This window comes from Miscanthus floridulus, chromosome 16, assembly GCF_019320115.1.
Source record: "Miscanthus floridulus cultivar M001 chromosome 16, ASM1932011v1, whole genome shotgun sequence".
In the NCBI taxonomy this organism is placed as follows: domain Eukaryota; kingdom Viridiplantae; phylum Streptophyta; class Magnoliopsida; order Poales; family Poaceae; genus Miscanthus; species Miscanthus floridulus.
In genome coordinates, this window is record NC_089595.1 from 16,826,030 (window position 1) to 16,852,123 (window position 26,094).

The window sequence follows — 26,094 nt, forward strand, 5'->3', positions numbered from 1 at the left end:
CGGGCTACTACCGGAAATTCATTCAGGACTTCGGCATCATCGCCGCCCCACTCACGCGCCTCTTGCGGCGGGACGCGTTTGTGTGGGACGACGATGCTTCGGGGGCATTCGAGGCGCTCAAGCGCGCTTTGACCACAGGACCTGTTCTTCAGATGCCAGACTTTACTAAGCCCTTCGTGGTCGACTGCGACGCGTCGGGCGTAGGGTTCGGCGCCGTCCTCCACCAGGGCATCGGGCCCCTCGCCTACTTCAGCCGTCCCTTCGCGGCCCGTCACATCAACCTGGCGGCCTACGAGCGGGAGTTGATCGGCTTGGTTCAGGCCGTTCGTCATTGGCGCCCATATTTATGGGGGCGCCACTTTTTGGTTCGCACTGACCATTACAGCTTAAAATTTTTGCTTGATCAACGATTGTCTACAGTTCCGCAGCATCAATGGATCAGCAAGCTATTTGGTTTCGACTTCTCGGTCGAGTACCGGCCGGGCCGCTTGAACATCGTGGCAGACGCTCTCTCTCGCCGGGACTTGGCAGATGGGGGGGCAGCCGTCCTGGTGGCCGCGGCTGCAGCAGCCCTACCTGTGTCGGGACCATCCTTCGAGCTTCTGGACGCCATCCGGCGGGCAACAGCAGCCGCGCCTGACGCCCAGCAACTGTTGGCGCAGCTCCAGGCGGGGGAGCTGGCGGCCCCATGGCGCCTGGCTGACGGCCTTCTGATCCATGGCTCCCGCGTCTACGTGCCGGACCAAGGGGACTTGAGCCAGCAAGTGCTCCTCTTGGCTCACTCAGCTGGCCATGAGGGCACCCAGAAGACGCTACATCGACTCCGTGCAGATTTCTACATCCCTCGTGATCGTGTGTTGGTGCAGGACCTGGTGCGTTCTTGCACCACATGCCAGCGCAATAAGACGGAGACGGTTCCGCCCGCGGGCTTGCTGCAGCCCCTAGACGTCCCCACCCAAGTGTGGGCGGATATCTCGCTGGACTTCATCGAGGGCTTGCCCAAGGTTGCGGGCAAGTCGGTCATCCTCACGGTGGTGGATCGCTTCTCCAAGTACGCCCACTTCATCGCGCTCGGCCACCCCTACACTGCTACGTCCGTCGCTCGTGCCTTCTTCGACGGCATCGTTCGCCTTCACGGGTTTCCGCTGTCCATTGTCAGCGACCGGGACCCCGTGTTCACCGGGCACGTTTGGCGAGACATCTTCAAGATGGCGGGCGTCCAGTTGCGCATGAGCACAGCTTTCCATCCGCAAACGGATGGCCAGTCCGAAGTGGTGAACAAGGTCATCGCCATGTACCTCCGTTGTGTGACGGGGGATCGCCCCCGCGCGTGGGTGGATTGGCTGTCGTGGGCGGAGTACTGCTACAACACCTCCTTCCACACGGCTCTTCGCGCCACGCCGTTTGAGGTCGTCTACGGTCGCCCTCCTCCGCCGCTGCTGCCCTATTCGCCGGGTACAGCTCGGACCGAGGCTGCAGATGCGCTTCTTCAGTCTCGTGATGAGATCCTCGCCGAGGTGCGCCAACGTCTTTTGCAGGCTCAGCAGCTGTCCAAAAAATATTATGATGCCGGCCACCGCGACGTCGAGTTCCAGGTGGGCGACTGGGTGTGGCTGCGGCTGCTCAACCGCACAGCCCATGCACTCTCTCCAGGGGCCAAGGGCAAACTCGGTCCTCGCTATGCCGGGCCGTTCCGCGTCTTGGAGCGTCTTGGAGCGGTGGCGTAGCGTCTACAGCTGCCCGAAGGTGCCCGTCTTCATGATGTCTTCCACGTGGGATTGCTCAAGCGCCACCGCGGTGACGCTCCAGCAACGCCGGCCAGCCTGGCGCCGACCTTTGATGGCCGTTACACTCCTGCCCCGGCCAAGGCGCTACGTGTCCAGCGACGCCGTGACACCTGGCAGGTGCTGATCCAGTGGCATGGTTTTCCAGAAGAGGATGCGACATGGGAGTCCGTCGACGCGTTCAGCACCTTCTACCCCGACTTCCAGCTCGAGGACGAGCTGTTTGAGAAGGCGGGGAGAGATGTTATGACCGGCATCCAGTACTCCAGGCGAAGGCCCAGCAGTGGCTAGAGGATGCGGCGGGTTAGGGGGCTTAAGGCCCATATTTATCATATTTTACATAATATTAGAGTTATTTTCTATTATTATTCAGAGACATATAAATACCTGTAAACTCTATTGAGGAAATTAAGCAGAAACAATTATTGTTTCCGGCTTCCTCAGGGAGCCGGGAGAAACCCTAGCCGCCGCCTTCTCTCTCCCGTGAACAGTACCGCGGCACTGTAGCGCCGGTACTGTAGCGCCGCCGCCCTCTCCCTCCGCGAGATCACGGCGCCCCGCCGTGGTCCATCGCGGTTTAAGCCTCGACCCCCGATCACCCACCGCTACAACCTACGCTCGGTCAGAGGAGGAACCTCAGTTCCTATCACATACAAGAACTCGTAGCACAGGATTCCCAGGGTCCAGTTGTCCACGGCATGGTCATGAGCTTTCTTCTCTACCATCTCTGGTGCCAGATAGTCGATTGTGCCGCAGAGTGTGTGTCGTTTAGCATTCGAGCGAGCTGCCCATCCAAAATCTGCAATTTTAAGCCGGCCCTGGAGTAAAGGGAAGTTAGCTAGTTGTCAAATCACCGCCTAGAATTCGATGCATCAATAAAAGAGTAAAATACCCATCATGACAATAGCAGTTCTTCAGAAATACTGAGGCATTGAAGAAGCATTTGTAGAACCATTTCTCCACATATGTCAGTGAATCAGCAAAAATATGTGTTTCCAAATTCATTCATAGAGGCATGATATATATCCTATCCAGGTGTGACACCCATATCGAGATGTAACGACAAATATCATCTGCTTCGTACATGTATAAAGTGCATTGATTGATTGATTCATTCATTCCTGAGAGTTTGTTCTAAGCTCAGGTTCAGCAGTTTTACAAGAAGAAAAAAGAAACAGGGAAAGAGCAAGCACATGGACTAAGTATTTGAAGTAAACGCATGGGAACAGACTTGAAACCCTCTTTTCCTATTTGGTCTTTTGGCTATTAGTTGGAAGGCCGGGGCGTTTTGGCCCTCGAACTCTAAAAAAACCCTTCTTTTCCTAGCATTTCAGCCCAGGCGGGGCACCATGCCTCAATGGTAGCTAGATCATCTGCGCAGCAATCTAACTTGATTCCATATTTTAATGTTGTCTATGAATTGTCCTTCCTAGACAACGTTTCCGTTTTGACACTTACAAAGAGCCAAGTCTTACTGTCTGCATTGTAAATTGGATTCTTGAGCAAAACATTTAGAGAAAAAATTTCCAACCAATGAGATCAGCTGTAGATTGGATTCTTGAGCAAACTTAAAGCAATGGTTCTATTAGATCCTATTATATGCAGAAACAAGACCATCAGCCTATTAAAATTATAACGAAATGGAGCAAACACTACGGGCCCTACCCTTGAGCAAAGTATTACAGTAATGATCATGTTAGAATCTGTTTTGTGTAGAATAAGACCATCTGGTAAGCAAAATTACAACAACACGAAAACAGTAAAACTACAAAGACAGGCACAGATAAATTTGCTTGCAACAGCCAACGATAAATAATACCAGAATAAACGCATAAATCACATATGGTGCTAGAAATAATAACAGCCGCAACAGCTTCATAAAAGAAGAAGAACCAACCTCGAGATCGAGCAGCAAATTCTCAGGCTTGATGTCCCTATGTATGATTCCCTTCTTGTGGCAGTATGCCAGTGCACCAGCAAGGCTCGCGACATACTAAAACACATAAGATTAATTGGTGTCACAATTTAACAAAAGAATGGCAAATCAGAAGGAAAGCTGCATATGTATATTATGCTCTAGAGAGTGGTATGTCAATGCCAGCACAAGTTCTTGGCCATTAATGGCATCATGACAAGTTGAGGCTGAGAGCCTGAGACAGTGTCATGCTAAAAGAGATGCCATGAATTTCTCACATTGTTTTGTGCATAAATGTCTGGGTTCAGGGGAATAAAGTCATAAACTGTAGAGTGCACTGCATGTGCAACACATGGATAGCAGTTCATATATTGGTTCAGCTTAACTTGTAAAATTGGATTGATCCTTTGCCTTGCATTTCTTGGAAATGCATTAGAGTTTCTAAAGAATACTTTATACTGCAATCAGATAATGCAAAGATCCATAAAATCCAAATATCATTTTGTAAGCTTATAAAATGGCACTAAAATTTTCAAATATCAAATTATTTTCAACGTCAGACACCTTTTAATGAGCTGTAACTTTAACTTGTAACCGTTCCACAGAGTGTACCATCAATTAATGACTCATTGTGTCATAATCATACATGATATCTGATACAAGTAAAATCAAGTTGGGCCATTACTCAAGACTTTCTTGCTACCATTCATGACTTGAGTGCAAATAATATCACGCAATTGCCAACCATAGACCTACTCAGGCTCACGGGCTAGCAGCCTAGTTCTCAGAAACTTTGTTTGTACAATTCTCTCTCTCCCTCTAGCTTTCCCTTTCCCTCTACCTCTCCCTCTCTCTCCTGTCTTTTTTCATCCTAGTTTTGTTTTAATCAAGTAACAGTAGTGGGCTCCTCAGTCCCCACTGTATTTCCCCCCTAAAAAAATATCACACCCATTGCAGTAACAAGGGACTTTGCCTCGACTATTATGGTTCAGGTTAACATAATTTAGGTCAACAATAGTAGGAGGAACGGCAGTCCAACCGTAGACACGACCGGGAAATAACAGTGAACCAAAAGGGAAACGGGGAGGGGGGTTCTTACTGTGGCGGCCGTGCGCTCGTCGAAGCGGCCAGCGGCGCGAAGGACCTTGTAGAGCTCGCCACGGGCCGCGTACTCGAGGACGAGGACGACTTTCTCTTCGTCGTGGAACCAGGCGAAGAGGCGGAGCACGTTGGGGTGGTCGAGGTCGCGCTGGATCTCGATCTCCCTCCGCAGGTGCGGGTGGAAGCGGTACTTCTCCAGCTTCACCTTGAATATCACCTTCAGCGCCACCACGTACCCGCTCTGGATCATCATCGCCACGCGTAGATGAACTTCCATTGGAGGTGAAATTTTAGGGGAATCGAGAGAATTGAAGAGTACGAGTTGATCGGGCCGACCTGCTTCTCGCGGGCGAGGTACACCTTGCCGAACTTGCCCTCGCCAATGTACTTGCCGATCTCGAAGTCGGACATGCTCCACTCCTCGCGCGTCGCCATCGCAGGCGGGCGTGGCGAATGGTGGGGCGAGGTTGTGCGACGGGTTGCGTGGAGGAGGGAGCCGGAACCGGAGAAGGGGATGGAATGGAACGGGATAATTAACTTTTTAACTCCTCAAATGGCAGTTTTAGTTTGGCAGAACGCTTTTAACGCAGAGAGAAAAACGATACATATTTACCACTTTTACTTGCGTGGCATGTCAGCTTCGCTGTCCATCTCGGATCCGAGTCAGCAGGCTCAGGTAAAAAGACCTCTCCTCCCCCTGGCGTCTTTATTCTCCCCGCGCCCTTCCTCCCCCGTCCCGTCCTGGCGTGCCTCTGCTCGCCCGCGCTGCTCAACCTCCTCGTGCCGCTCTCCATCCTCTCCACCAACCTCCTCGCGCTCCACGCCTTCCTCTCCCCCCACGCGCACCCCGTCCCTGCCGCCACCGCAAACCTCTCCACCTCCTCCTCCTCCTCCGCCATCTCCGCGCAGGTGGCCGCCATCGCGCGGGAGATCGACGCGACCCGCCTCGTCCCGCACCGGGCAGGTGGCCTCCGATGTTGTCATCGTCACAGCGGACCAGTTCGAGGCCGCCGTCGGGAACTCCTCCTCCCAGACCATCCTCAGGGCCCTGTGGGGCAACCGGCCGCCGCGGAGGAGGCGAGAGGCCTCGCCTCGAGCTCGCCGACCTCGTCCCCGGCGGGCACCACATTGGCCTCGAGCTCCTGTGCGTGCTCCAAGTGCCGCCATGTTCGTCGCCGGCGTCGGGCGCGGTCGTGGACCTGCAGGCCGTGGCCCCGGCTGCCTCGCCCCCAACTCCCCCTATGTCCTGTTAGCCGCCGCCATGGACCCCATCATCGGCCATGGCCGGAGCTCGAGCAAGGAAGTGATAGAGATAGAAGAAATAGATGAGGGGCAAAAATGTCATTTCCCATGGCCGGTCTACGCTGTCAGGTCGAGTTGGCGTGCCACGTCAGCGAAAATGGCAAGAATGTATCAAATGCTCTCTCTTGATGGTAAATATGTAGGAACAATTTTAAGAGTGCTATATAAAGAGGTGACATCCGTTATAATGATAAAAAGTTAAATATCCCAAATGGAACGAGTATGGAATTTGAAATGGAGGGCGCCGACCGACGGAATTGGGCTGGGGATCGAGAAGATGTGAGCTTCCTATGGTTTTTTTGAGAATACGCGAGCTTCCTATGTGGCTTTGCAGTCTGGTCCACCGTACAATCTCGGCCCATTATCTTTTATTATCTCGACGTGGAAAAAGTCCACATTACCTCTCTTAACTTTCGCAAAAGTCCGCCTTTTCTCTCTGAACTCTAAAACCAGGAAAAACACATCCCTCAACTTTTAAAATTGTTCATCTTACCTCATTGGCCATGTTATAAGCAATTTCAAAGGTGGTTTTGTCTTTTTCTTTTTATTTATTTCGGCTAAATCTTTGAAAAATCATAATAAATCACAAAAAAATCATAAAATAGAAAATCTAATTTTGTTGGACTCCAGTGAACATATAATATGGTATGCTTATTAAAAAGTTTTTGCTGTAGTTTTAGATCTATTCTTTTTTGTAATTAAATGGAATAATTTATAGCTGTAATTTCTATGGTCTAATTGTGGTGAAATTTTTATGGTGGGCTAATTATTGTATACTTAAACTATAGTAAAAATTTCATACTCATTGAATCATGTATAACTTAGTTATAGATTTTATTTAGGTTTATGCTTGTTAAATATAAATAAATCTAAGATCTAAACGCCTAGACGCCGCGCGTAGACTGGCCCAGCGGTAAACAAGCCTTTTAGCGCACACACGGGCCAAGGAGAAAAAGGCCCATCTAAGATCTAACCTCCTCAATTATTATGTTGCGTGAGCTCGATTTGTCAAAACTGGATTTTAAACTCCCATCTTTTAAAACCATTCCACTAAAAAAAATCTTTGAAAACTTTCCGATTTATCTCCTTGAGCATATGTAGTGCTATGTCAGTTGTTCTATGTAGCACCATGTAAACCACGAAAAAGGTAAATTGGACTTTCACGATAATTTAAGGAGGTCAATCAGACTTTTAAAAAAACTATAGAAATATGTTTTTTAAAATAACCCAAATATTTTTCTATAATAAATGTACATTTACAAATATTAATATCTAACTAACATTTGAAAATGCATAGAAAGTTGTTTTATGACTAAAAAAATATGAAACCATTTTTTTCTAAAATCATGCTCTATGTTTTTCTTATAACCTAAAAAAAATATGAAACCAGCCTCATATTAAAAAAAAACATGTTCTATGTTTTTCTTAGTTAGACATCGTAATATGGAGCATGATTTTTAAAAAACACATGAAGTATGCCATTTCGAGCCCGTTTAAACCATCTTCATAGTTCACATATTTACTCAACCTCAATGTATCTCAGGTACCTAGTAGTTACACGTGGGTATATTTAAATACTACTCCCTCCATTCTAAATTATAAAGTATTTTAGCTTTTTAGATACATAAGTTTTGATATGTATTTAGATATATATAGTATGTTTAGATACACAATAAAAATAATGTATTTAGAAAAATCAAAACATCTTGCAATTTAAAATAGATGAAGTAGCACCTTACTAGTCTCTTATAGTGGGCATCCAACCCGTATATCTGTATCTGGACCTTCGGATATGAAACGTGCAATAGGTACCCCACGAGTCGAATCGCCATCCCTATTGTTAAAAAGACAAGCCACCAACTATTTGGAACATGGAAGTTATTTTTCTATAAATCCTACGTCAATTCATGTACTAAATTCATCCTTAATTATAAAACGTTTTGATTTTTCTAGATATATTGATTTTATTAACAAATGCAACATATCTAGAAAATCTAAAACGTCTTATAATTTAGAATGGAAAAAGTATATTATAAAATTTCTGTGTTGCAAATAAGGCAAAAATCCGCTTGGGCAGCTGTGGACTGTGGTAGACTGATAGTAGCACTAGTAGTAGCAGCAGCACAAGAAGCGCGCAAACAAAACATTTCGAAACCCAATTCCCCCCAAACGGCAAAACCCCTCCTCGTCGCCGTCGTGCTCCGCCGCCTCGAGCCCCTCTCTCGGTGATCGCGATGGCGAACATGCCGGTATCGGAGATGCGGCTTCCTCCCCACCTCGCCCACCTCCTCGCCGCGCGCCGCCTCGACACCGCCAAGGTCAGCCTCTCGATTCCACCTCCATTGCTGCCGCCGCCACTCCTAACCGCGCGCGCCTCGGGCCTGCGCTCTGTCCCTATCCAGGACGTGCTGTCGCTGCCGGAGGTGGAGCTCATGGCCATCCTCGACGCCGGCCTCCCAACCGCACGCGCGGCCGTCGCCCTCGTCAGCGAGGCCGCCTGCCCGCCCTGCCAGACGGTACCCTCTCACCCACCTGTGCTCCGCTTGCGCCCCTGCCTCGGATTTGGTGGGGTTTCGACTCAGTGGTCGATTTGGGGTTGTAGTCTGTGACTCTGGGTTAGGGTTTGCACTGCATTGACCTGCCCTGGCGCTGCGCAGGCGCTCACACTTCTGGAGGAGCGCGTCAGGTTAGGAGGCGGCGGCCGGCTGGCCACCACGCTCTGCGGGTTGGACGAGGCATTGGGCGGAGGAATCCCCATGGGAAAGCTCACTGAGGTCGTTGGGCCCTCGGGGATCGGCAAAACCCAGGTGAGCTGCTGATCTCGGAGATTCACGCTTAATTTGCGCAGCACCTCGTAGGGTGCTGTGGATGCACGGATTCACCTGTACGCGTGCGGGCGCCAGGTGTTTGTGAATATGTACCTACATGCTATGCGTCTCCATGAGCTTGGTGTGCAATACAGAACCGGAAGGAAATGTACCTTGTGTATATGCTTCATGGGATGCCACATCATGCGCCTGCACGTTTTGATTCCGATTCCAATGATCTTGGGCATCTTGATTGAGTCCACTGATCAATTGCCATTTTGTCGAGCCAAACGGTTATGGAGCCAGAACATTTTGTGCTAACTTTATTGTGCATTATCTCATCGTGTTGCTTGTCTTGTATGTTTTTTTTATTTTAAATTTTGTAGTTATGGTTTTGCACACTGCAGTTCTGCCTGAAGCTTGCGTTGTTAGCAGCTTTACCAGAATATTATGGAGGTTTAGATGGTCGAGTTGTGTATATTGACACGGAATTCAAGTTCTCTTCGCGGAGGTAGCTGAAGTTAATGACTACTGTTTACTACTCCCAAGTATACTTTAATAATTTTTCTTTAGTCGAACTTCTCATGTTGCTGTTGATATGTTGCAGGATGATTGAGATTGGTCAGAAAAGTTTTCCTCAAATATTTCGACAAGGCTTGGCACAAAAGGTTCTCATACTCCACATGATTATACTTGGGAACCTCACCAAGAAACAATGCTAGGGAACCTTGCTAATATTTCTTTCAGTTATTGTAGTACTGTTCTCACAATCCTGAAGTCTTGCCTGTTGTTTCATATCCTTTGTTTATTTTTGCAGATGGCTGGGAGGATCCTAGTAACGCGACCAACATCTTTAGCTGATTTTACCAAGAGGTATAGCTGTTCTTGAAATCAGTAAACTTCATTACCAGCGCTCTTTCCTTTATTTGCAAAATATAGACTGATATTTTGAGTATTTTAGTTCTTAGGCGCATGGAGGACCGAAAGTTCCTTAAAGTATCTTTGAAATTCTAGTACCATGCTGTTGAAAATTCAGAATGCTTGTCTTCTGCCCACTCTCATGCCATCATAGTTTAGATCTTGTGCTTTAGGTTTATGCTCCTCACTAAACTCGACATGTTATGCTAACACTCTTTACTGTCTTTCTACAGTTTGGAAGAGATGAAGGTGACTCTTCTTCAGCATGATGTGAAGTTACTCATTGTTGATAGCATGGCTGCTCTTATGTCTCTGTAAGCTATGGACATGGAATTCCTTAGTCTAGTTTGCAAATAACTTGCTGTATATTTTAAAAGGTTGAAGTGTATTCTTGTAGACACTATTCTACATATATAAGTATCTTCTTTTGCTGGCAACCAGATCATCAAAATATCCAATTTCAGATTGAAGTATGTTTGACTATATAATAGCATAATGTCCAAACTGCTATTTTTGTAGCAAAACAAGAGCCACGGCTGCTATGTAATCGACTAGTTCCTGTGCCATCTCACTGCCTGCTACACCTCCAATGCTGGCTATGTTTAGGAGCATTTCACATGTGTAGGCTTTAGGTTTTACATAAGCTGAGTTTATAGTTCCTGAATAGTTGTGCTATCAGTTGATGGAAAACTAATCCTCTATTACATCCTGTCTGTAACAGGGAGAATGAGAAGGCTACAGCGGGTTTCAGGCAACACCCTTTAAGATGGACTCTTTCTTTTCTTAAGTGTGTCTCCCAGTCTCTTAATGCTCACAGAACTTTCTCTATATTGTTTTAGTTTACCAATATTCATCCTGCTGACATACCTTTTATTTCCTCTCTTTCTTTTTTCCTTGTGTAGGTCTATAGCAGAGTTCTCAAGAGTTCCAGTCGTGGTTACAAACCAAGTACGCAGCCAAAGTAATGATGACGGTTACCATTTTTCCTTTGAAGGTTTGGACTTTCTTCCTATAACAGCTATGTTTTAAACAATTTGTCGAACTTGACTAAAGTATGTGTCAAAATCATCTGCAGTGGACAAAAAGGATGGTAATAAATGTGCTGAAAGGTTTGATTCTCATCTTGTTGCTGCACTAGGGATTCAGTGGGCTCATGCCGTAACTGTCCGTCTAGTCTTTGAATCTCATTCAGGTTTGTCCTGATATTTTTCTAAATACAGAAGGGGCTTATGTTCTTTTCATCTGCCATTTATGGATCTCAAGTTTGCAACACTCATACCTGGATTTTTGAATTCATATCACATCAGTACCTATTATTAAGATCATATGAATGCTTGGTGTTTTTTTTTCTATATTTCAAGTTCAACTGGTTTGATATGCTGCCTAGTTATGATTGCATCATGTTAGTTTTATCTTAGAACCTGATTTCAGTTTTGATGTTTGCTTGAAGCGCGCAGAAGCACAACTAAGCGCGAGGAACTTTTAAAAATGCATTCTCATTTTTTTTTACTTGCAACATAGCACTACATCAGTAACATTTAGTGCTGCATCATAATATGGCAAATTTGACATCACTTGGTAAAAATTGGTAGGATATGAATAAGAATGAAAGAAAATTACATCTATGTTTAGGAGTCTTGCTCTTTTTTTTTTGAATGCAAGTGGCAGGAGCTTTGCCTTTCAATTAAGATATAAAAGAACTTCTAAATTATACCGATACAGGATGCGGCCTTCAAAAAAAAAAAAAAGCCCCAAACACTCAAGGCACTCTAGGAGCAACCTATTGGCACCACCAGACCAGTGGTGGAACCAGGGAGGGGCCAGCAGGGGCCCTGCCCCCCCCTAAGCACAGTAGAATTTGTTTAATATCCATACAAATATTTGAATTTACAGCATAACAAAGTAACTATTCACCAATTTTTTTATTAAAATATTGTGATTTTGATTATAAATAGTGAAAAAATATTTAAAAAGCTATTGAGTCATACACTTGTATATATTTTATCACACTTAAAGATGTCATCATATTTGTCCGGTCCCCCTTAATCAAAATCCCTGGTTCCGCCACTGCACCAGACCATGGGCCAACACAAACATGAAAACTAGAAATTAATTAGAATACAAATCCAAAAGCCCTCTTACGTTGGTCAATGTCATCCTTCACCCTCTAGGCCACTTGCTGGGCCGTTTGAAAGTTGTTTTCAAATATGCGTTGGTTTTGCTCTTGTTGATGCAAAAGTGATCTGCAAACACAAAGGGCTAATACCCGAATCGATATCCAAAGCGTGCCAGTCGATTTGACCTGCTAATCGACAAGGATGAAGAAACGAACACTTTGGTCCTGACAACAGCGATACGCCCGGAAGTCACGGCCAAGAGGTGCTCACGCGGAACTCGAGAATCGCCGAAGATCGCACTGAAGCGATGCAGCTCGCCGAATCAATGAGAACTCGTAAAAAGAAAAATATGCAAATTGACGAAGTCGCCGAAAAGTAGATGTAAATAGGAGTAAAAGTTGGTTTTGATATTGATTGATATATTTTATTACATTGCCCTTTACTCCATATTTATACCCTGATCTAAAGAGACACAACCAAACACAACTAGGACACCAATCCCGTATCTAAGGAAACACGTGACTCTTACACGAATCATAACCTAACAAATACAGAAAAGGAAACCAACTCCTATCTATTTCCCTGTCCGCCTTAATTACGATGGAAATCTCACTGTCCTCCTTCCCATCGGCATACTCCCTATTTTATCGGCAGCAGGCTTCAAGTCTTCCTTCATCGGCATACTCCCTGCTTCATCGGCAGTAGTCTTCAAGTCTTCCTTCATCGGCATACTCCCTGTTTCATCGGCAGTAGTCTTTAAGTCTTCCTTCATCGGCATCGACAACAACTCCTCCAACCTCATCAGCAACACCCGAGTCCAAATCAACCTTTCCATCGATCATCACCAACTATCGGCAACCATTTTTACAAACTGGCTTTCATTGGCTATCAAAGTATTCAATAACTTTCCCCTTGCCGATTGGTCCACTCCGATTATTTTGACATGTGCAAAAAACGGTGTCAACACATGCCCCCCAATTTCGGAGTATAAAACCATTAATGCTCCGAAATTTACTCCAGATAACGCTTGCCTTTGCCCAATTACCGTAACTCATTCTCCAAGCCAAAACTTGATTTGTTATCAAATCCAATCAAATCTAATCTTGATCCACGCACTTCAGTAAATATCGCACAATCGCCAACCACTCTTGCCTTGATTGAGATACCAAAATAATAACCCATCGGCAAGATCCTAACATGATAATGCTGCCATTTTAAGAATTAAAATATCATGTATCAATATCCCTTCCAAGTTATGATTACTTGTTATTAACTCATCTGTACAATCCCCTGATTATCGCGCGAATAGTTACCATATCCCCCTGCACCGCCTTGACCTATATGCGCGCGTCATAGAGATAAGTCCAAAATACCCTTATCCTGGCCGGCTTATAAATAGATTTCTCCAGAACCCTCATTTTCTATCTTCAGCCTCCAATCCTTGGCATTCTCTCTCTCCGGCGGCGACTCCGACGAACAACCGCGCGACCTCAACCAACAAGAACCCTTCTCCGGCGCTAACTTCAAGTCCCCGGCTCGTATCTCCACCTTCCTCAAGACAATGGCCATCAACTTCGACGTCCCCGCGGTTCGCTCCACTTCCATTACCTTTTACTTTGATCTTTTTGCAAATTTATTCAGTTGGTGATTTTTCCTTTCTTCTGTCTTCTGGATTCCATAACCTTAGGAACTGCGCAACAAATTAGTTATCCCAACCGATCAGCCACACGTCCAATGCCTTGGACCAATGGGCAACCCAGATCCAACCGATCTGATCAACGCAGAGGTTAACAGAATCCCCTTTAGAGCCCAAAATTTTTCTCTGAACCTGTGGAAAGACACATTCCGATCTTGGCCCAAAACCACCAAAGGATGGAAAGATTGGTATTTGAGGGTCAATAGATCGATGCAAGTATACTGGGCAGAGCGAAAGTTAGACCAATGTATCAGGCTCTCTATTGCCGATATGCAGAAAAATGAATCAATGATAATTGCAGCTGCTTATTTCTGGTCAGATACGACCAATACTTTTATGTTTGGACATGGCCCAGCTACCCCTACCCTTGCCGATGTCCACATGCTTACTGGCTTGGACATCTCAACTGCCGATGAAGGCTCCATCTATGGTAGAAAGCCTGAATATAGAGTGAATACCCGTAACATCGGCGGTTGGACAGGATATATTCAAGAATACCAGAAAACCGGGACACCTAGCCAGAGGGAACATGCCACATTCCTGAATATGTGGTTAGAAAAATTTATCTTCTGTGGTCGATCAGTAGGACCAACCAACGCCTTCCTCCCTGCAGCTGAACTTCTGGCTAATGGCGTAAGGTTTCCTCTTGGCCGATACCTTCTGAGCTCTACTTATCACCTTCTTCACCAAGTGTCTCAGAAACTCCTGCTTGGCGAACCCATCGGCAACCTGGGAGGCCCGTGGTGGTTCATCAACATGTGGCTGAATGCCCATATGCACAAACGTTTGCAATGGGACTTTTTTGCTCAACAATTCCCACGAGAAATTGCCGAAGATTATGTGCTCGGGGATGATGAATCGGCAACACGCTCACCCCTCAATTTTGGTGAAGCCATAATTGTCCTTCCTGGAACAGAAGCCAACGAAGACCAAATCGGCAGATTCTTTCAAAGCTTCTATAATGGTCTTTCTCGTGATCATAGGGCCTGGGTGCCTTATATCGACAAAGAAAACAGATTCCCCCTTCTTTTCAACTTTGCCGATGACACTCTGAATCAAGATAATGAGCTTATGATGGCTATCATCACTCCCAGGGCAATTCCAGTAAACACATTCGGCAGCGGGAAAAACACCAACATTACATATGAATTTTACAACCCATCGGCAGTATCCCGCCAATTGGCTTTTGGGCAACTGCCAATCAAACTCTGCTTTGCCGATGTGATCAAACCCAGGGAAACAATCACCTGCGGAACAGACTGGAACAAGGTAGTACAACTTTCTCCTGATGCCGATACCACAGATGTTGATATATCTACCTGGACACCAATATCTTTCATCACCGAGTCATACAAGCAATGGTGGCGAGAGTGGAAAGAGCAACTGTTCGCGACTTCTGCCCACACATATCGGCACATGATCGATTCTGAATATGCTATCCCTGACGACGCGGTAAGTTTCTTTGAACTCCCTTCCGCTTTTCCTTTCATTTATCAATAACTGACTCCCTTGTAACAGGTTAACCACCCAGCACCATCGGTGAGCAAAAGTGGGAAACCTTTCAACCTCCGGCCAATTTCCCCAACATCGCCGATTGGCTACAACGCTCCCACCTTAGCCGCTTTGACCCACCAGAAGATTCGTACCAAGACCATCACTTCTAAGTCAAAATTGGCTATATCCAGGGCTACTCCATCGGCCGCTGCTACAACCTTGGTCAAAGCCTTTAAGGTAACAACCTTGTTTATTTTCACTTATGTCAATCACAAACTATATTAACCTTAATCATCAGGGGGTAAGAGCTGCTACTGGATCATCATCGGCAATTCCGCCGATATCAAGCACCACTCCTTCAGAGGTAGCTTCTTGACTTTACATTTTATCTGTTAAATATCATATCTCACACTTGTTTTACAGCAACAATTGGGTACATCGGCAAACGTACCAGATGCCCAAGCTTCACAACCAACAAGTGTCGATGCCCCCCAGCCGATCGTTGCCGATGTCCAAGCAAAGCGCAAAGCTTCAACAGATACTGAAGCACAGCCAAAACGACAAAGGTCTATGCCGATCCCTACATCTACCCCAATGTCATCGGTCATCATACCTCAAGAGCCTACCACCGATGAAGTCACAGAGGATATCCCATCGGCAAGCTCAGCCGATCCACACGACATACTCCAGGTTGCTTCTTCCAGTCAAGCACAGGAAATTGCCTTGAAACAGGTAAACCGATCAACCTATCTGATTTTACAATACTCATACTTACCCCTGATTGATCTCCTTGTCTTTCCTTCAGGAACAAGATTCCCCGAACAGCCTATTTTCCTTTGCCATTGACATTTCTGACGACGATGGAGAGGAGACAAGTTCTTCCCTTGCACTGGGAACAATATCGGCAGAAACTAAATCCAAGTTGGAAACCCTCCTGAACTTGCTACAGCAAAGTATCGCCCAACTGGTAGATGACTCGGACCCCGCAAAGGCAATCTTCAAAACAATTCATGGCCAGGTCCCTGCCGATGTTGAAGAAATACTCTTCCCAGCAGCTCACTTAGAAAGCCGTCAACTGCAATATCAACGGGCTGCTCAGCGCATTGCCGATAGAGCAGCTCAAGCTCAACTTAAAGGAGAGATGCTACAACTGAAACAAATCGCTGATGAGAAGCACAAGGGCATCGTCAACTTGCAGACTTCGGGTGCTGCACTTAAGCAGAAAATCTTGGATCTATCGGCAAGGAAGGCAGCTCTATTGGCTGAATTGAAAGAAATTGATGCAGCCTTAACTCATGCTCAACAAGAAGAAAGCCAGCTACCCAATGCTGTCAAAGCCCTTCAGCAAGAAAGAGATATCCAAGCTCGCAAAGCTTTAGCCATGAAGAAGAAACTCAAGCCTGTGGAAGGTGCTGCCGATGACGATATCAAAGAAATGGAAGAAGCTGACCAGATTCGCCTGCGTGCGATATTAGCTATCCAATCCTTGCTGAACGTATAATCTTATTTATTGTATCGGCACTTTATGAGACATTGATACCCTTGCATAATTCTTAGCCGATAATACTGTTATCGGCACTTATACTTTTATGCATCTGTCCAGATACTAGGGTAATATTTCTTTAAATATTTTCCATTTAACGCTCTGGGAAACACAACCCCTTCGAGGGTTTCTAAAATATATGCATTACCAGGAATAGACTGATTTATCCGATATGGACCTTCCCAATTAGGAGACCACTTCCCAAACTTTGAACTTTTAGTCCCAATCGGTAAAATCAATTTCCAGACCAGATCTCCATCGGCAAACTCTTTTACTTTCACCTTCTTGTCATACCATCTAGCTACTCTTTTCTTATTTTCTTCAATACTAACTAAAGCCCTTAACCGATGACCCGCCACATCTTCCAACTCATCTTTCATAAGAGTATTATACTCATCGGCTGTCAGCTGATTTTGAGAACGTATTCGTCTAGAGCCAACCTTAATTTCCCAAGGCAACACTGCATCGTGTCCATATACTAACTGATAAGGCGTTACTTTGGTTGCACCATGGCATGACATCCGATATGACCACAAGGCTTCATTTAATACTGTATGCCACCTCCTAGGATTTTCTTCAATTTTGCGCTTAATGAGTTTGATGATCCCTTTGTTAGAAGCCTCAGCTTGACCATTAGCTTGAGCATAATATGGAGAAGAATTTAAAATTTTAATTCCCATACCTACAGCAAACTCATCAAATTCTCCTGATGTAAACATAGTACCCTGATCGGTAGTGATAGTCTGAGGAATACCAAATCGGTAAACAATATGCTCTTTCACAAAATCAATCATATTGACCGATGTCACCTTCTTTAAAGGAATTGCCTCAACCCACTTTGTGAAATAATCGGTAGCAACCAGAATAAATTTATGTCCTTTACTCGATGGCGGATAGATCTGACCAATGAGATCAATAGCCCATCCCCGGAACGGCCATGGTTTGATTATAGGATTCATAGCCGATGCAGGCGCTCTTTGAATATTACCAAACTTTTGACACCCCTGGCATCCCTTAAAATATTTAAAACAATCTTCAAGAATGGTCGGCCAATAGTACCCATTCCTTCTGATCATCCATTTCATCTTGAAAGCCGATTGATGTGCCCCACATACTCCTTCATGAATTTCACTCATCAAGCTTTTCGATTCATCATTGCTAACACATCTGAGTAAAACTCCATCTATAGTTCGATAATATAATTCATCATCGAGGAGCACATATTTGGTAGCTTGGAACCTTATACGTCTCTCGACCTTTCTACATGGATCCTTTAAATAATCGACAATCTCTTTCCTCCAGTCATCGGTATCAACTGCCGATGTTAGCACTTCCTGAATAGGCTGATACCCTGAAGCATGCTGAGCTAGTCGATTAGCTTCCTCATTATGCAATCGAGAGATATGTTCAAGACGAAAATCTCTAAATCCTTTCAACAATTGCAAACATCTTTCATAATACGGAATCAAAGCTTCACTTCGGCATTCATAAATTCCATCTAATTGATTTATAACTAGCATAGAATCGCCAAAGATTTCAACAACATCGGCACGTATCTCCTTCAGCAATTCTAACCCTTTTATCAAGGCTTGGTATTCAGCTTGATTATTTGTCGCTGTAGCAACAATCGGCAATGAAAACTCATACTTCTTTCCTTGAGGTGAAATTAACACAATGCCGATACCTGCTCCTTCACCACATGTGGACCCATCGAAGAAAAGTGTCCAGGGAGCAATCCCCAAAGAATCCACCGTATTACAATGCTAAGTGACAAAATCAGCCATCACTTGCCCTTTAACTGCCTTAGTTGATTTGTAGCGTAACTCAAATTCTGATAATGCTAAAATCCATTTGCCGATTCTACCACTTAATATCGGCATCGACAGCATATACTTGACCACATCGTCTTTGCATATGACCATACACTCGGCAGATAACAAATAATGCCTTAATTTGACACAAGAAAAGTATAAGCACAGACACAATTTCTCGATAGCCGAATACCTCGTCTCAGCATCCACTAATCTTCTGCTCAAATAATAAATAACACGTTCTTTCCCTTCAAATTCTTGAATAAGAGCTGAACCGATAACTGTATCATCAGCTGACAAATACAACCTGAAAGGCTTCCCATGTTGAGGTGGAACTAGCACTGGAGGATTTGATAAATATTTCTTAATTTCATCAAGGGCTAATTGCTGTTCAACTCCCCATACAAATTCCTGATCAGCTTTTAATTTAAGCAGTGGGCTGAAAGCCTTGATCTTACCCGACAGATTAGATATGAATCTTCTAATGAAATTAATCTTACCGATCAAAGATTGCAATTCAGTCTTATTGGCAGGAGCAATCACCTTGTTAATTACATCAATAGACTTCCCACTGATTTCAATGCCCCGTTGATGCACCATAAAACCCAAGAATTGTCCTGCCGATACACCGAATGTACATTTATTAGGATTCATCTTCAATCCATGCCTCCTTGTGCACTCCAGTATCTTTCGTAGATCGGCTAAATGTGCTGTGATATCCTCAGACTTAATCACTACATCATCAATGTAGATCTCCACTAATGTGCCGATGTACTCATGAAAAATAAAGTTCATAGCCCTTTGATAAGTAGCACCGGCATTTTTCAAACCAAACGTCATGACTATCCACTCGAACAACCCCACATGTCCTGGACATCTGAAAGCAGTCTTGGGAATATCCTCCTCAGCCATGAATATTTGATTGTAACCTGCATTACCATCCATGAAGCTAATAATTTGATGTCCAGCCGCAGCATCAATCAACAAATCAGCAATCGGCATTGGATAGCCATCCATCGGTGTGGCTTTGTTGAGATTCCTGAAATCAATACAAACACGAAGTTTTCCATTTTTCTTATAAACAGGAACCACATTAGAGATCCACTCTGCGTATCGACATTGCCGAATAAACTTTGCTTCAATTAATTTAGTTATTTCGGCCTTAATGTCAGGAAGTACATTAGGGTTGCATCGGCGCGCTGGCTGCTGATGTGGCCGAAATCCAGATTTGATAGGTAACCGATGTTCAACTATCGATCGGTCTAACCCAGGCATCTCAGTATAATCCCAAGCAAAACAATCTTTATATTCTTTTAACAAATCTGTTATTCGCTGTTTACACTTAGAATCTAACTTAGCACTAATAAAAGTAGGCCTCGACCTATCACCATCACCGATATCTACTTCTACTAAATCATCTGCCGATGTGAACCCTTGGCCTAATTTTCCATCATCGGCAAACCTATCCATTAAAACTCCTCTTCAGAACCGACTGCTTGGATCGGTGGAATCTCATAATCAGCAACTCTAAGGAACTCTTTTTCCCAAGCTTCTCCTGATATGCATTTGGTTCGCTCATAAGTATCTGATTCTGCCGATGCGATGATATAAGAAGAATCACCCGGGACGACCTCAATCTTATCCCCAATCCACTGTATGAGGCATTGATGCATTGTAGAAGGAACACAACAATTAGCATGAATCCAATCCCTCCCTAGAAGCAGATTATATGCACCCTTGCCGTTGATAACAAAGAACGTCGTTGGCAAGGTTTTGCTGCCGATGGTCAATTCAACGCACACTGCCCCTTTAGCCGGTGACACATTGCCTTCAAAATCTTTCAACATCATATCGGTTTTGGTCAAGTCTTGCTCTCCCCTACCAAGTTTCCGATACATCACATAAGGCATAATATTAATCGCAGCCCCTCCATCAATAAGTACCTTAGACACAGGCTGCCCATCAACTCTGCCCTTCACAAATAAAGCTTTAAGATGCTGTCTCTCGTCATCGGTAGGTTTCTCAAAAACAGCCATCATTGGATCTAGTATTAGCTGAGCCACTTGATCAGAGAGAACAACTTCTTCCTCATTATCAGATATTGCCAGAAACTCCATCGGCAACATGAATACCATATTAACATCTGCCGATGGACCCTTATTTTTGTGTTTTACCTGCCACTGCTGATGACCAGGCCTTTCATTGGAGGAATTTTCCTCCTGGTATAAATCCTCCTGACGCTCACGTTGCATCCTCCTTCTCTGCGTCTTTGTCAGACCCTCTGGGCACCATCGAGGAAACTTGGTCTTCCAAACCGGCTGATAACAAGTCCTAGTTGGTTCTACGCGACGTATATTAGGGTCCCTGTAGAATATTTCCTCATCGGGAACTCTTGCGTTTGCCATCTCCTCAAGCTCCTCTTGATTCCTTGGAAAATATCCAGCGCGTTTACCAAGCCTCTCATGTACACTAAGTCTGCCCCCCAGCCGATTATGCACTGATGCTCTGCCTCTGATCGGCTCGTTGATAGACAAACCCTGATTTACACGTTGAAACCTCCTTTCTGAACGATTGACTCCGTAATAACCATTACACTCAGGGCAATTTTCAACAGTTGGCAATTTAATACCTTCTTCCCAGCAATGGATGAAGAACGGACATCTCCAATGATCTTTATGTCGATTCCACTCTTCCTGACGTCTCATTTCTTGCTGTTGCCGATATCGGTCATTACGTTGATGCCAACCCTCCTGCTGCCTTCGATGAGTAATCACAATGCCAGGTCGAGGAGGTTTTTTGGAACTACTGCTTTCTCCTAGCAAACCCTTACTTTTTGCATCATCGGTAGTTATCCGATGTTGGGGGTCTACTGACGCGTTTTTCTCAGCAGCCTCTGACGTCAACACCTTGGTCTTTCCTTTGGCATCCAACATATTTGCTGGAAAAGGGTGTTGATCAATTTTCATCGGCTTCTGGGTCTTGGAAATACCAAACTTAATTCTCCCAGATTCAATAGCCGATTGTAACTGTTGCCTGAATACCTTGCACTCATTTGTACTGTGTGAAGTTGCATTGTGCCATTTGCAGTACAAAATCTTCTTCAACTCTTCTGCCGATGGGATCACGTGATTAGGTGACAGCTTAATTTGGCCCTCTTGAAGCAGAAGATCAAATATTTTATCGGCCTTGGTGATATCAAAGGTAAACTTTTCTGGCTCTTTTTGACCAAAGGGACATGATATCGGCTTTTTATTCTTAACCCACTCAGCTAAGCCGATAACTGGTTCTTCATCAGAGTCAGAATCTCCTACTTCTTCAACAAATGATACCTTTTTACTCCAGTTCTTTTTAGGTTCAAAAACCCTAGTATCTTGATCAGAGATCCTTTGCACAAGATGACTGAGGCTTTCAAATTCCTGAGAAGCATATCTGTCCTTAAGATGTGGCAATAACCCTTGGAAAGCCAAATCGGCAAGCTGCCGATCATCCAGCACCAGGCTGTAGCACTTATTTTTTACATCTCGTAGCCTTTGTACAAAGCTCTCTACCGATTCATCATTACGCTGTCTCAATTTTACTAAATCGGTAAGCTTTTTTTCATGGATTCCAGCAAAGAAATACTTATGGAATTGTTTTTCTAGATCAACCCAAGTAATAATAGAATTTGGTGGCAATGAAATGAACCATGTAAATGCTGATCCAGACAAAGATGACGAAAATAAACGAACTCTTAATTCATCTCTGTTAGCTGCCTCTCCACATTGAATAATGAAGCGATTGACATGTTCCATTGTTGATGTATCATCTTGCCCAGAGAATTTAGTGAAATCTGGTACCTTGTACCGATTTGGGAGAGGAATTAAATCGTATGCAGGAGGGTATGGAGTCCGATAAGAATAAGTATTGACCTTGGGTTTTATCCCAAACTGATCCTTCATAATCTCTGCTATCTTATCGGCCCAAAAAGCATCAGCCTCCTGCTGACGAACTGGTTGAATTTCTACAGGAGGTGCCTGCTGACATCCCTCCACATATCTTTGTGGCCCACGATCTCCAGCAATCGGCATATTTGCCGTTACTTGTGGTCCATTGACCTGTTGGAAAGGATTCATCGGCTGGGCTGCCGATGCTTGATTCTGGAGACCAGCTTGTATATGACCTTGTTGAATCCCTGCAACCTGCTGATTTCGCTGAACTGTATGTTGAACAGGTAACTGTCCTGACCAATCATTATTAGAACTCATCGGTACAAAACCTACCGATGGCTGGTAATTTGCTGATATTGTTGGATAATTATAACTGGTTTGAGGCATGAACTGAACCCCAGTTTGACTCAAAGCAGGGGCTTTCTGCTGCATCGGCAGTACGCTCGCCGATGGACTTGAATTGAATGTTTGAATCATAGGCATCTGGAAACCTCCTGGAGTTGGTTGTACAGAAGTAGTTGCGGCATATTGAGGCACTTGAGCCATCGGCGAAACGGCCGATGATATAGGCGTTCTTCCTGCTGCATCAAATACTTGAGGTAATCTAGGATTGAAAGCAGATGACTCTGGAGGCATGCCATATCCCCACCAATTAGTAGGAATCTGGTTATTCTGAGACACAGGGCCTGACATAGCTGATGCCGATAGATCTGTATTAAGCTGAATTCGCCCTCCTGGTAGTACCTGATCTGACTGTATCGGTGTAGATTGAATATTAGGTGAACCTGCCAATACTGGAGGGGAAGTAGCTTCTGTACCCACAACGGCCGAAGGAGCCGATGGAGTTTTGACAGATGCCGGCTCTGGTTGATGATAGGCAGGCCCAACGTAATGTGGTGCCGTTTGTCCTTCTTTGAGAGTTCGAACCACAGCATTATGAACAGTATTGGACAGCACATTGGAATGATTAATCAAAGCATGATTTACTGCAGAATTAACCATCTCTTGAAGTTTACCAGGATTGGAGTCAAAGGTAACCTGCCGAGGCAATGGCAAATCTTGCTTCTGGATGACTTGTCCACTCTTGTTCAAGCTAAACGATCTCAGACAAAGCTGCTTGTATTCTTCTACAGCCTTTTCCATAGCCTGCCTCTGTTCTTCCTTGAGATCTTCTTCTGATACTGCGATAATGTTCCCTGGATCGATCTCGGAGTTGAACATATTGGTTGAAGTGTCCCACCGGGCGTGCCAAAAGATGTGTTGATGCAAAAGTGATCTGCAAACACAAAGGGCTAATACCCGAATCGATATCCAAAGCGTGCCAGTCGATTTGACCTGCTAATCGACAAGGATGAAGAAACGAACACTTTGGTCCTGACAACAGCGATACGCCCGGAAGTCACGGCCAAGAGGTGCTCACGCGGAACTCGAGAATCGCCGAAGATCGCACTGAAGCGATGCAGCTCGCCGAATCAATGAGAACTCGTAAAAAGAAAAATATGCAAATTGACGAAGTCGCCGAAAAGTAGATGTAAATAGGAGTAAAAGTTGGTTTTGATATTGATTGATATATTTTATTACATTGCCCTTTACTCCATATTTATACCCTGATCTAAAGAGACACAACCAAACACAACTAGGACACCAATCCCGTATCTAAGGAAACACGTGACTCTTACACGAATCATAACCTAACAAATACAGAAAAGGAAACCAACTCCTATCTATTTCCCTGTCCGCCTTAATTACGATGGAAATCTCACTGTCCTCCTTCCCATCGGCATACTCCCTATTTTATCGGCAGCAGGCTTCAAGTCTTCCTTCATCGGCATACTCTCTGCTTCATCGGCAGTAGTCTTCAAGTCTTCCTTCATCGGCATACTCCCTGTTTCATCGGCAGTAGTCTTTAAGTCTTCCTTCATCGGCATCGACAACAACTCCTCCAACCTCATCAGCAACACCCGAGTCCAAATCAACCTTTCCATCGATCATCACCAACTATCGGCAACCATTTTTACAAACTGGCTTTCATTGGCTATCAAAGTATTCAATAACTTTCCCCTTGCCGATTGGTCCACTCCGATTATTTTGACATGTGCAAAAAACGGTGTCAACAGCTCTTTTCAAATGTTCCAAATGATATAGATTGCCATACCGTTGAACTTGCGCTGCTGATCTTTTGGGCATGGTTTTTGAGGCGTTGCGGCATCCTGTGGCGCTGGGGGTACGCCTGGCACTTTTGGGGATCCTCTCGCTCTTTCCTCCCACCAAGAAATGATGGTTATGCATTCACTTGATTGTGAGGGTAGCACCACATTGCAATGTTCCCAAGCTGCAACTTGTAGCCAAACCCCTTGGGCAAAGGGGCAGAGTAGGCACAGGTGGCAACGTGTCTCTAATGGTCCATGACATAAGACACGCACGTCCTGTTGAGGCCAGCTTCGCAAGTTTTAATTGTCCACAGTGAGGATCTTGTCTTGGATTAGTATCCAAGTGAAAAGTTTGCACTTATTTTCTGAGTGTGCCTTCCATATTAGATTGCTATTGTACTTGATGTAGGATCCTTTGAATTGTATGTGATATGCTGAGCGTGGGGAGTACTGTTCATCCGAGCTCCACCTCCAGCTGATTGTGTCTTGCATTTCAGACTGTAAGCTCACATCTTGTAAACGAATCCATAAAGCAACAAATTCTTGGAGTTGGACCGTGGTAGTTATCTTGTTGCGGAGAGCACTGATCCAAGCATCGTTCCTCATCTCTTGCTCAACGGTTTTGTTTTTTCTCATGACAAGCTCAAAAATGTGTGACGCGAGGTTCCTAGGCACTTCTCCATCAAGGAGGCTTGCTCTGACAGGAAAATCTTTATACGAGTTGCTGAAGATGTGCATTTCCGCTTACTAAAATACTCCCTGTTTGCTATCATGTTAAGTCTTCGTCACTTAATAGCAATTTCACATTTATCCATCTTATCATTTCAGATGAAATAACTATAAATTGTGTTTGCCATAGGCCACAGGTTCATCAAGGTGGCAAAATCACCTATGTCTCCAGCAGTAGCATTTCCATTCGTTGTTGAATCATCAGGCATTACATTACTAAGAGATGAAAGCATTGATGTGACAGGTCCTGAGATTACCTCAATTCGTTGTCAAGGTACAATCTATGTTTGTTCTGCAGATAATGGGCTTAAGCTTGCAGTCTTCTTGTTATTTGTCCTTCTAACACAGATATTTCTCCAGGTCAAAATGTTCTGGCTCGATAACCATTTGAATGCTACTATATCTACTGAAAAAGTGTAATCCTATGCTCTTTGTTGTGTACTTGACAATATGAATATATTTAATTTAATTTCAGTGCACTCTCCTCAAAGTCCAGGAGTAGTCTTGCTTCTGTATCCTGTTCTCTCTACGTAGTGTACAATGTAAAAGATATAAGAGCGTTTTCGAATTGCTGTGAGTATAAAAGGGCAATTGTTTGGTTGGGGCTATTAAGGGGATGAAAATACTTTTGACCTGAAACTGTGGGGTCAGTTACCCACAGGAGATTTTTTTCCCCATTAAATAAAAGAAAAGAAAATATGTACAAGGGAGTTTCATGGGCTGGAGGCCCATTAAAAGGGAAAAGGAAAGAAACATCAAGAGGAGCTATTAAGCCAGTTACTAAGGAAATGCACATCTGAA

General features: G+C 44.7%; 3 protein-coding genes across 4 annotated transcripts; 2 read left to right on the plus strand and 1 right to left on the minus strand.

Moving 5' to 3' along the window:
- Positions 1–2,028: 2,028 nt before the first annotated feature.
- LOC136512511 (serine/threonine-protein kinase Aurora-3-like) lies at positions 2,029–5,322 on the minus strand. 2 transcript variants are annotated; one of them, XM_066506476.1, is made up of 5 exons: positions 5,137–5,322; positions 4,799–5,041; positions 3,682–3,777; positions 2,439–2,602; positions 2,029–2,071 (listed from the first exon to the last, which is right to left on the minus strand). In XM_066506476.1, the coding sequence occupies exons 1-5, from the start codon at positions 5,233–5,235 to the stop codon at positions 2,029–2,031; spliced, it is 645 nt and encodes a 214-aa protein (XP_066362573.1). In that variant the 5' UTR covers positions 5,236–5,322. The 2 variants fall into 2 exon arrangements, with proteins under 2 accessions (XP_066362573.1, XP_066362572.1); XM_066506475.1 differs by lacking the exon at positions 2,029–2,071 and having other exon boundaries at positions 2,390–2,602.
- Positions 5,323–8,278: 2,956 nt separating this feature from the next.
- LOC136514172 (DNA repair protein RAD51 homolog 2-like) lies at positions 8,279–25,790 on the plus strand. The gene is made up of 12 exons (XM_066508168.1): positions 8,279–8,420; positions 8,505–8,618; positions 8,760–8,909; positions 9,317–9,420; positions 9,517–9,577; positions 9,727–9,782; positions 10,061–10,141; positions 10,549–10,614; positions 10,730–10,821; positions 10,903–11,019; positions 25,424–25,567; positions 25,654–25,790. The coding sequence occupies exons 1-12, from the start codon at positions 8,337–8,339 to the stop codon at positions 25,674–25,676; spliced, it is 1,092 nt and encodes a 363-aa protein (XP_066364265.1). The 5' UTR covers positions 8,279–8,336; the 3' UTR covers positions 25,677–25,790.
- On the plus strand, positions 15,057–16,635 carry LOC136513494 (uncharacterized). Its single transcript, XM_066507489.1, has 5 exons — positions 15,057–15,092; positions 15,159–15,371; positions 15,433–15,498; positions 15,558–15,866; positions 15,940–16,635. The coding sequence occupies exons 1-5, from the start codon at positions 15,057–15,059 to the stop codon at positions 16,633–16,635; spliced, it is 1,320 nt and encodes a 439-aa protein (XP_066363586.1).
- Positions 25,791–26,094: the final 304 nt, after the last annotated feature.

What these genes read in the sequence shown, in the direction of transcription:
- LOC136513494 (XM_066507489.1), top strand. Translation starts at nt 15,057, where the DNA reads ATGATCGATTCTGAATATGCTATCCCTGACGACGCG. An exon ending in CCTTGGTCAAAGCCTTTAAG is followed by an intron (nt 15,372 to 15,432) that starts GTAACAACCTTG and finishes CTTAATCATCAG; the next exon opens with GGGGTAAGAGCTGCTACTGG. An exon ending in CAAGCACCACTCCTTCAGAG is followed by an intron (nt 15,499 to 15,557) that starts GTAGCTTCTTGA and finishes CTTGTTTTACAG; the next exon opens with CAACAATTGGGTACATCGGC.
- LOC136512511 (XM_066506475.1), bottom strand. Translation starts at nt 5,235, where the DNA reads ATGGCGACGCGCGAGGAGTGGAGCATGTCCGACTTCGAGATCGGCAAG. An exon ending in ACCTCGCCCGCGAGAAGCAG is followed by an intron (nt 5,042 to 5,136) that starts GTCGGCCCGATC and finishes ATGATGATCCAG; the next exon opens with AGCGGGTACGTGGTGGCGCT. An exon ending in ATTTGCTGCTCGATCTCGAG is followed by an intron (nt 2,603 to 3,681) that starts GTTGGTTCTTCT and finishes CCTTTACTCCAG; the next exon opens with GGCCGGCTTAAAATTGCAGA.
- LOC136514172 (XM_066508168.1), top strand. Translation starts at nt 8,337, where the DNA reads ATGGCGAACATGCCGGTATCGGAGATGCGGCTTCCTCCCCACCTCGCC. An exon ending in CCTGCCCGCCCTGCCAGACG is followed by an intron (nt 8,619 to 8,759) that starts GTACCCTCTCAC and finishes GGCGCTGCGCAG; the next exon opens with GCGCTCACACTTCTGGAGGA. An exon ending in TTACCATTTTTCCTTTGAAG is followed by an intron (nt 10,822 to 10,902) that starts GTTTGGACTTTC and finishes AATCATCTGCAG; the next exon opens with TGGACAAAAAGGATGGTAAT.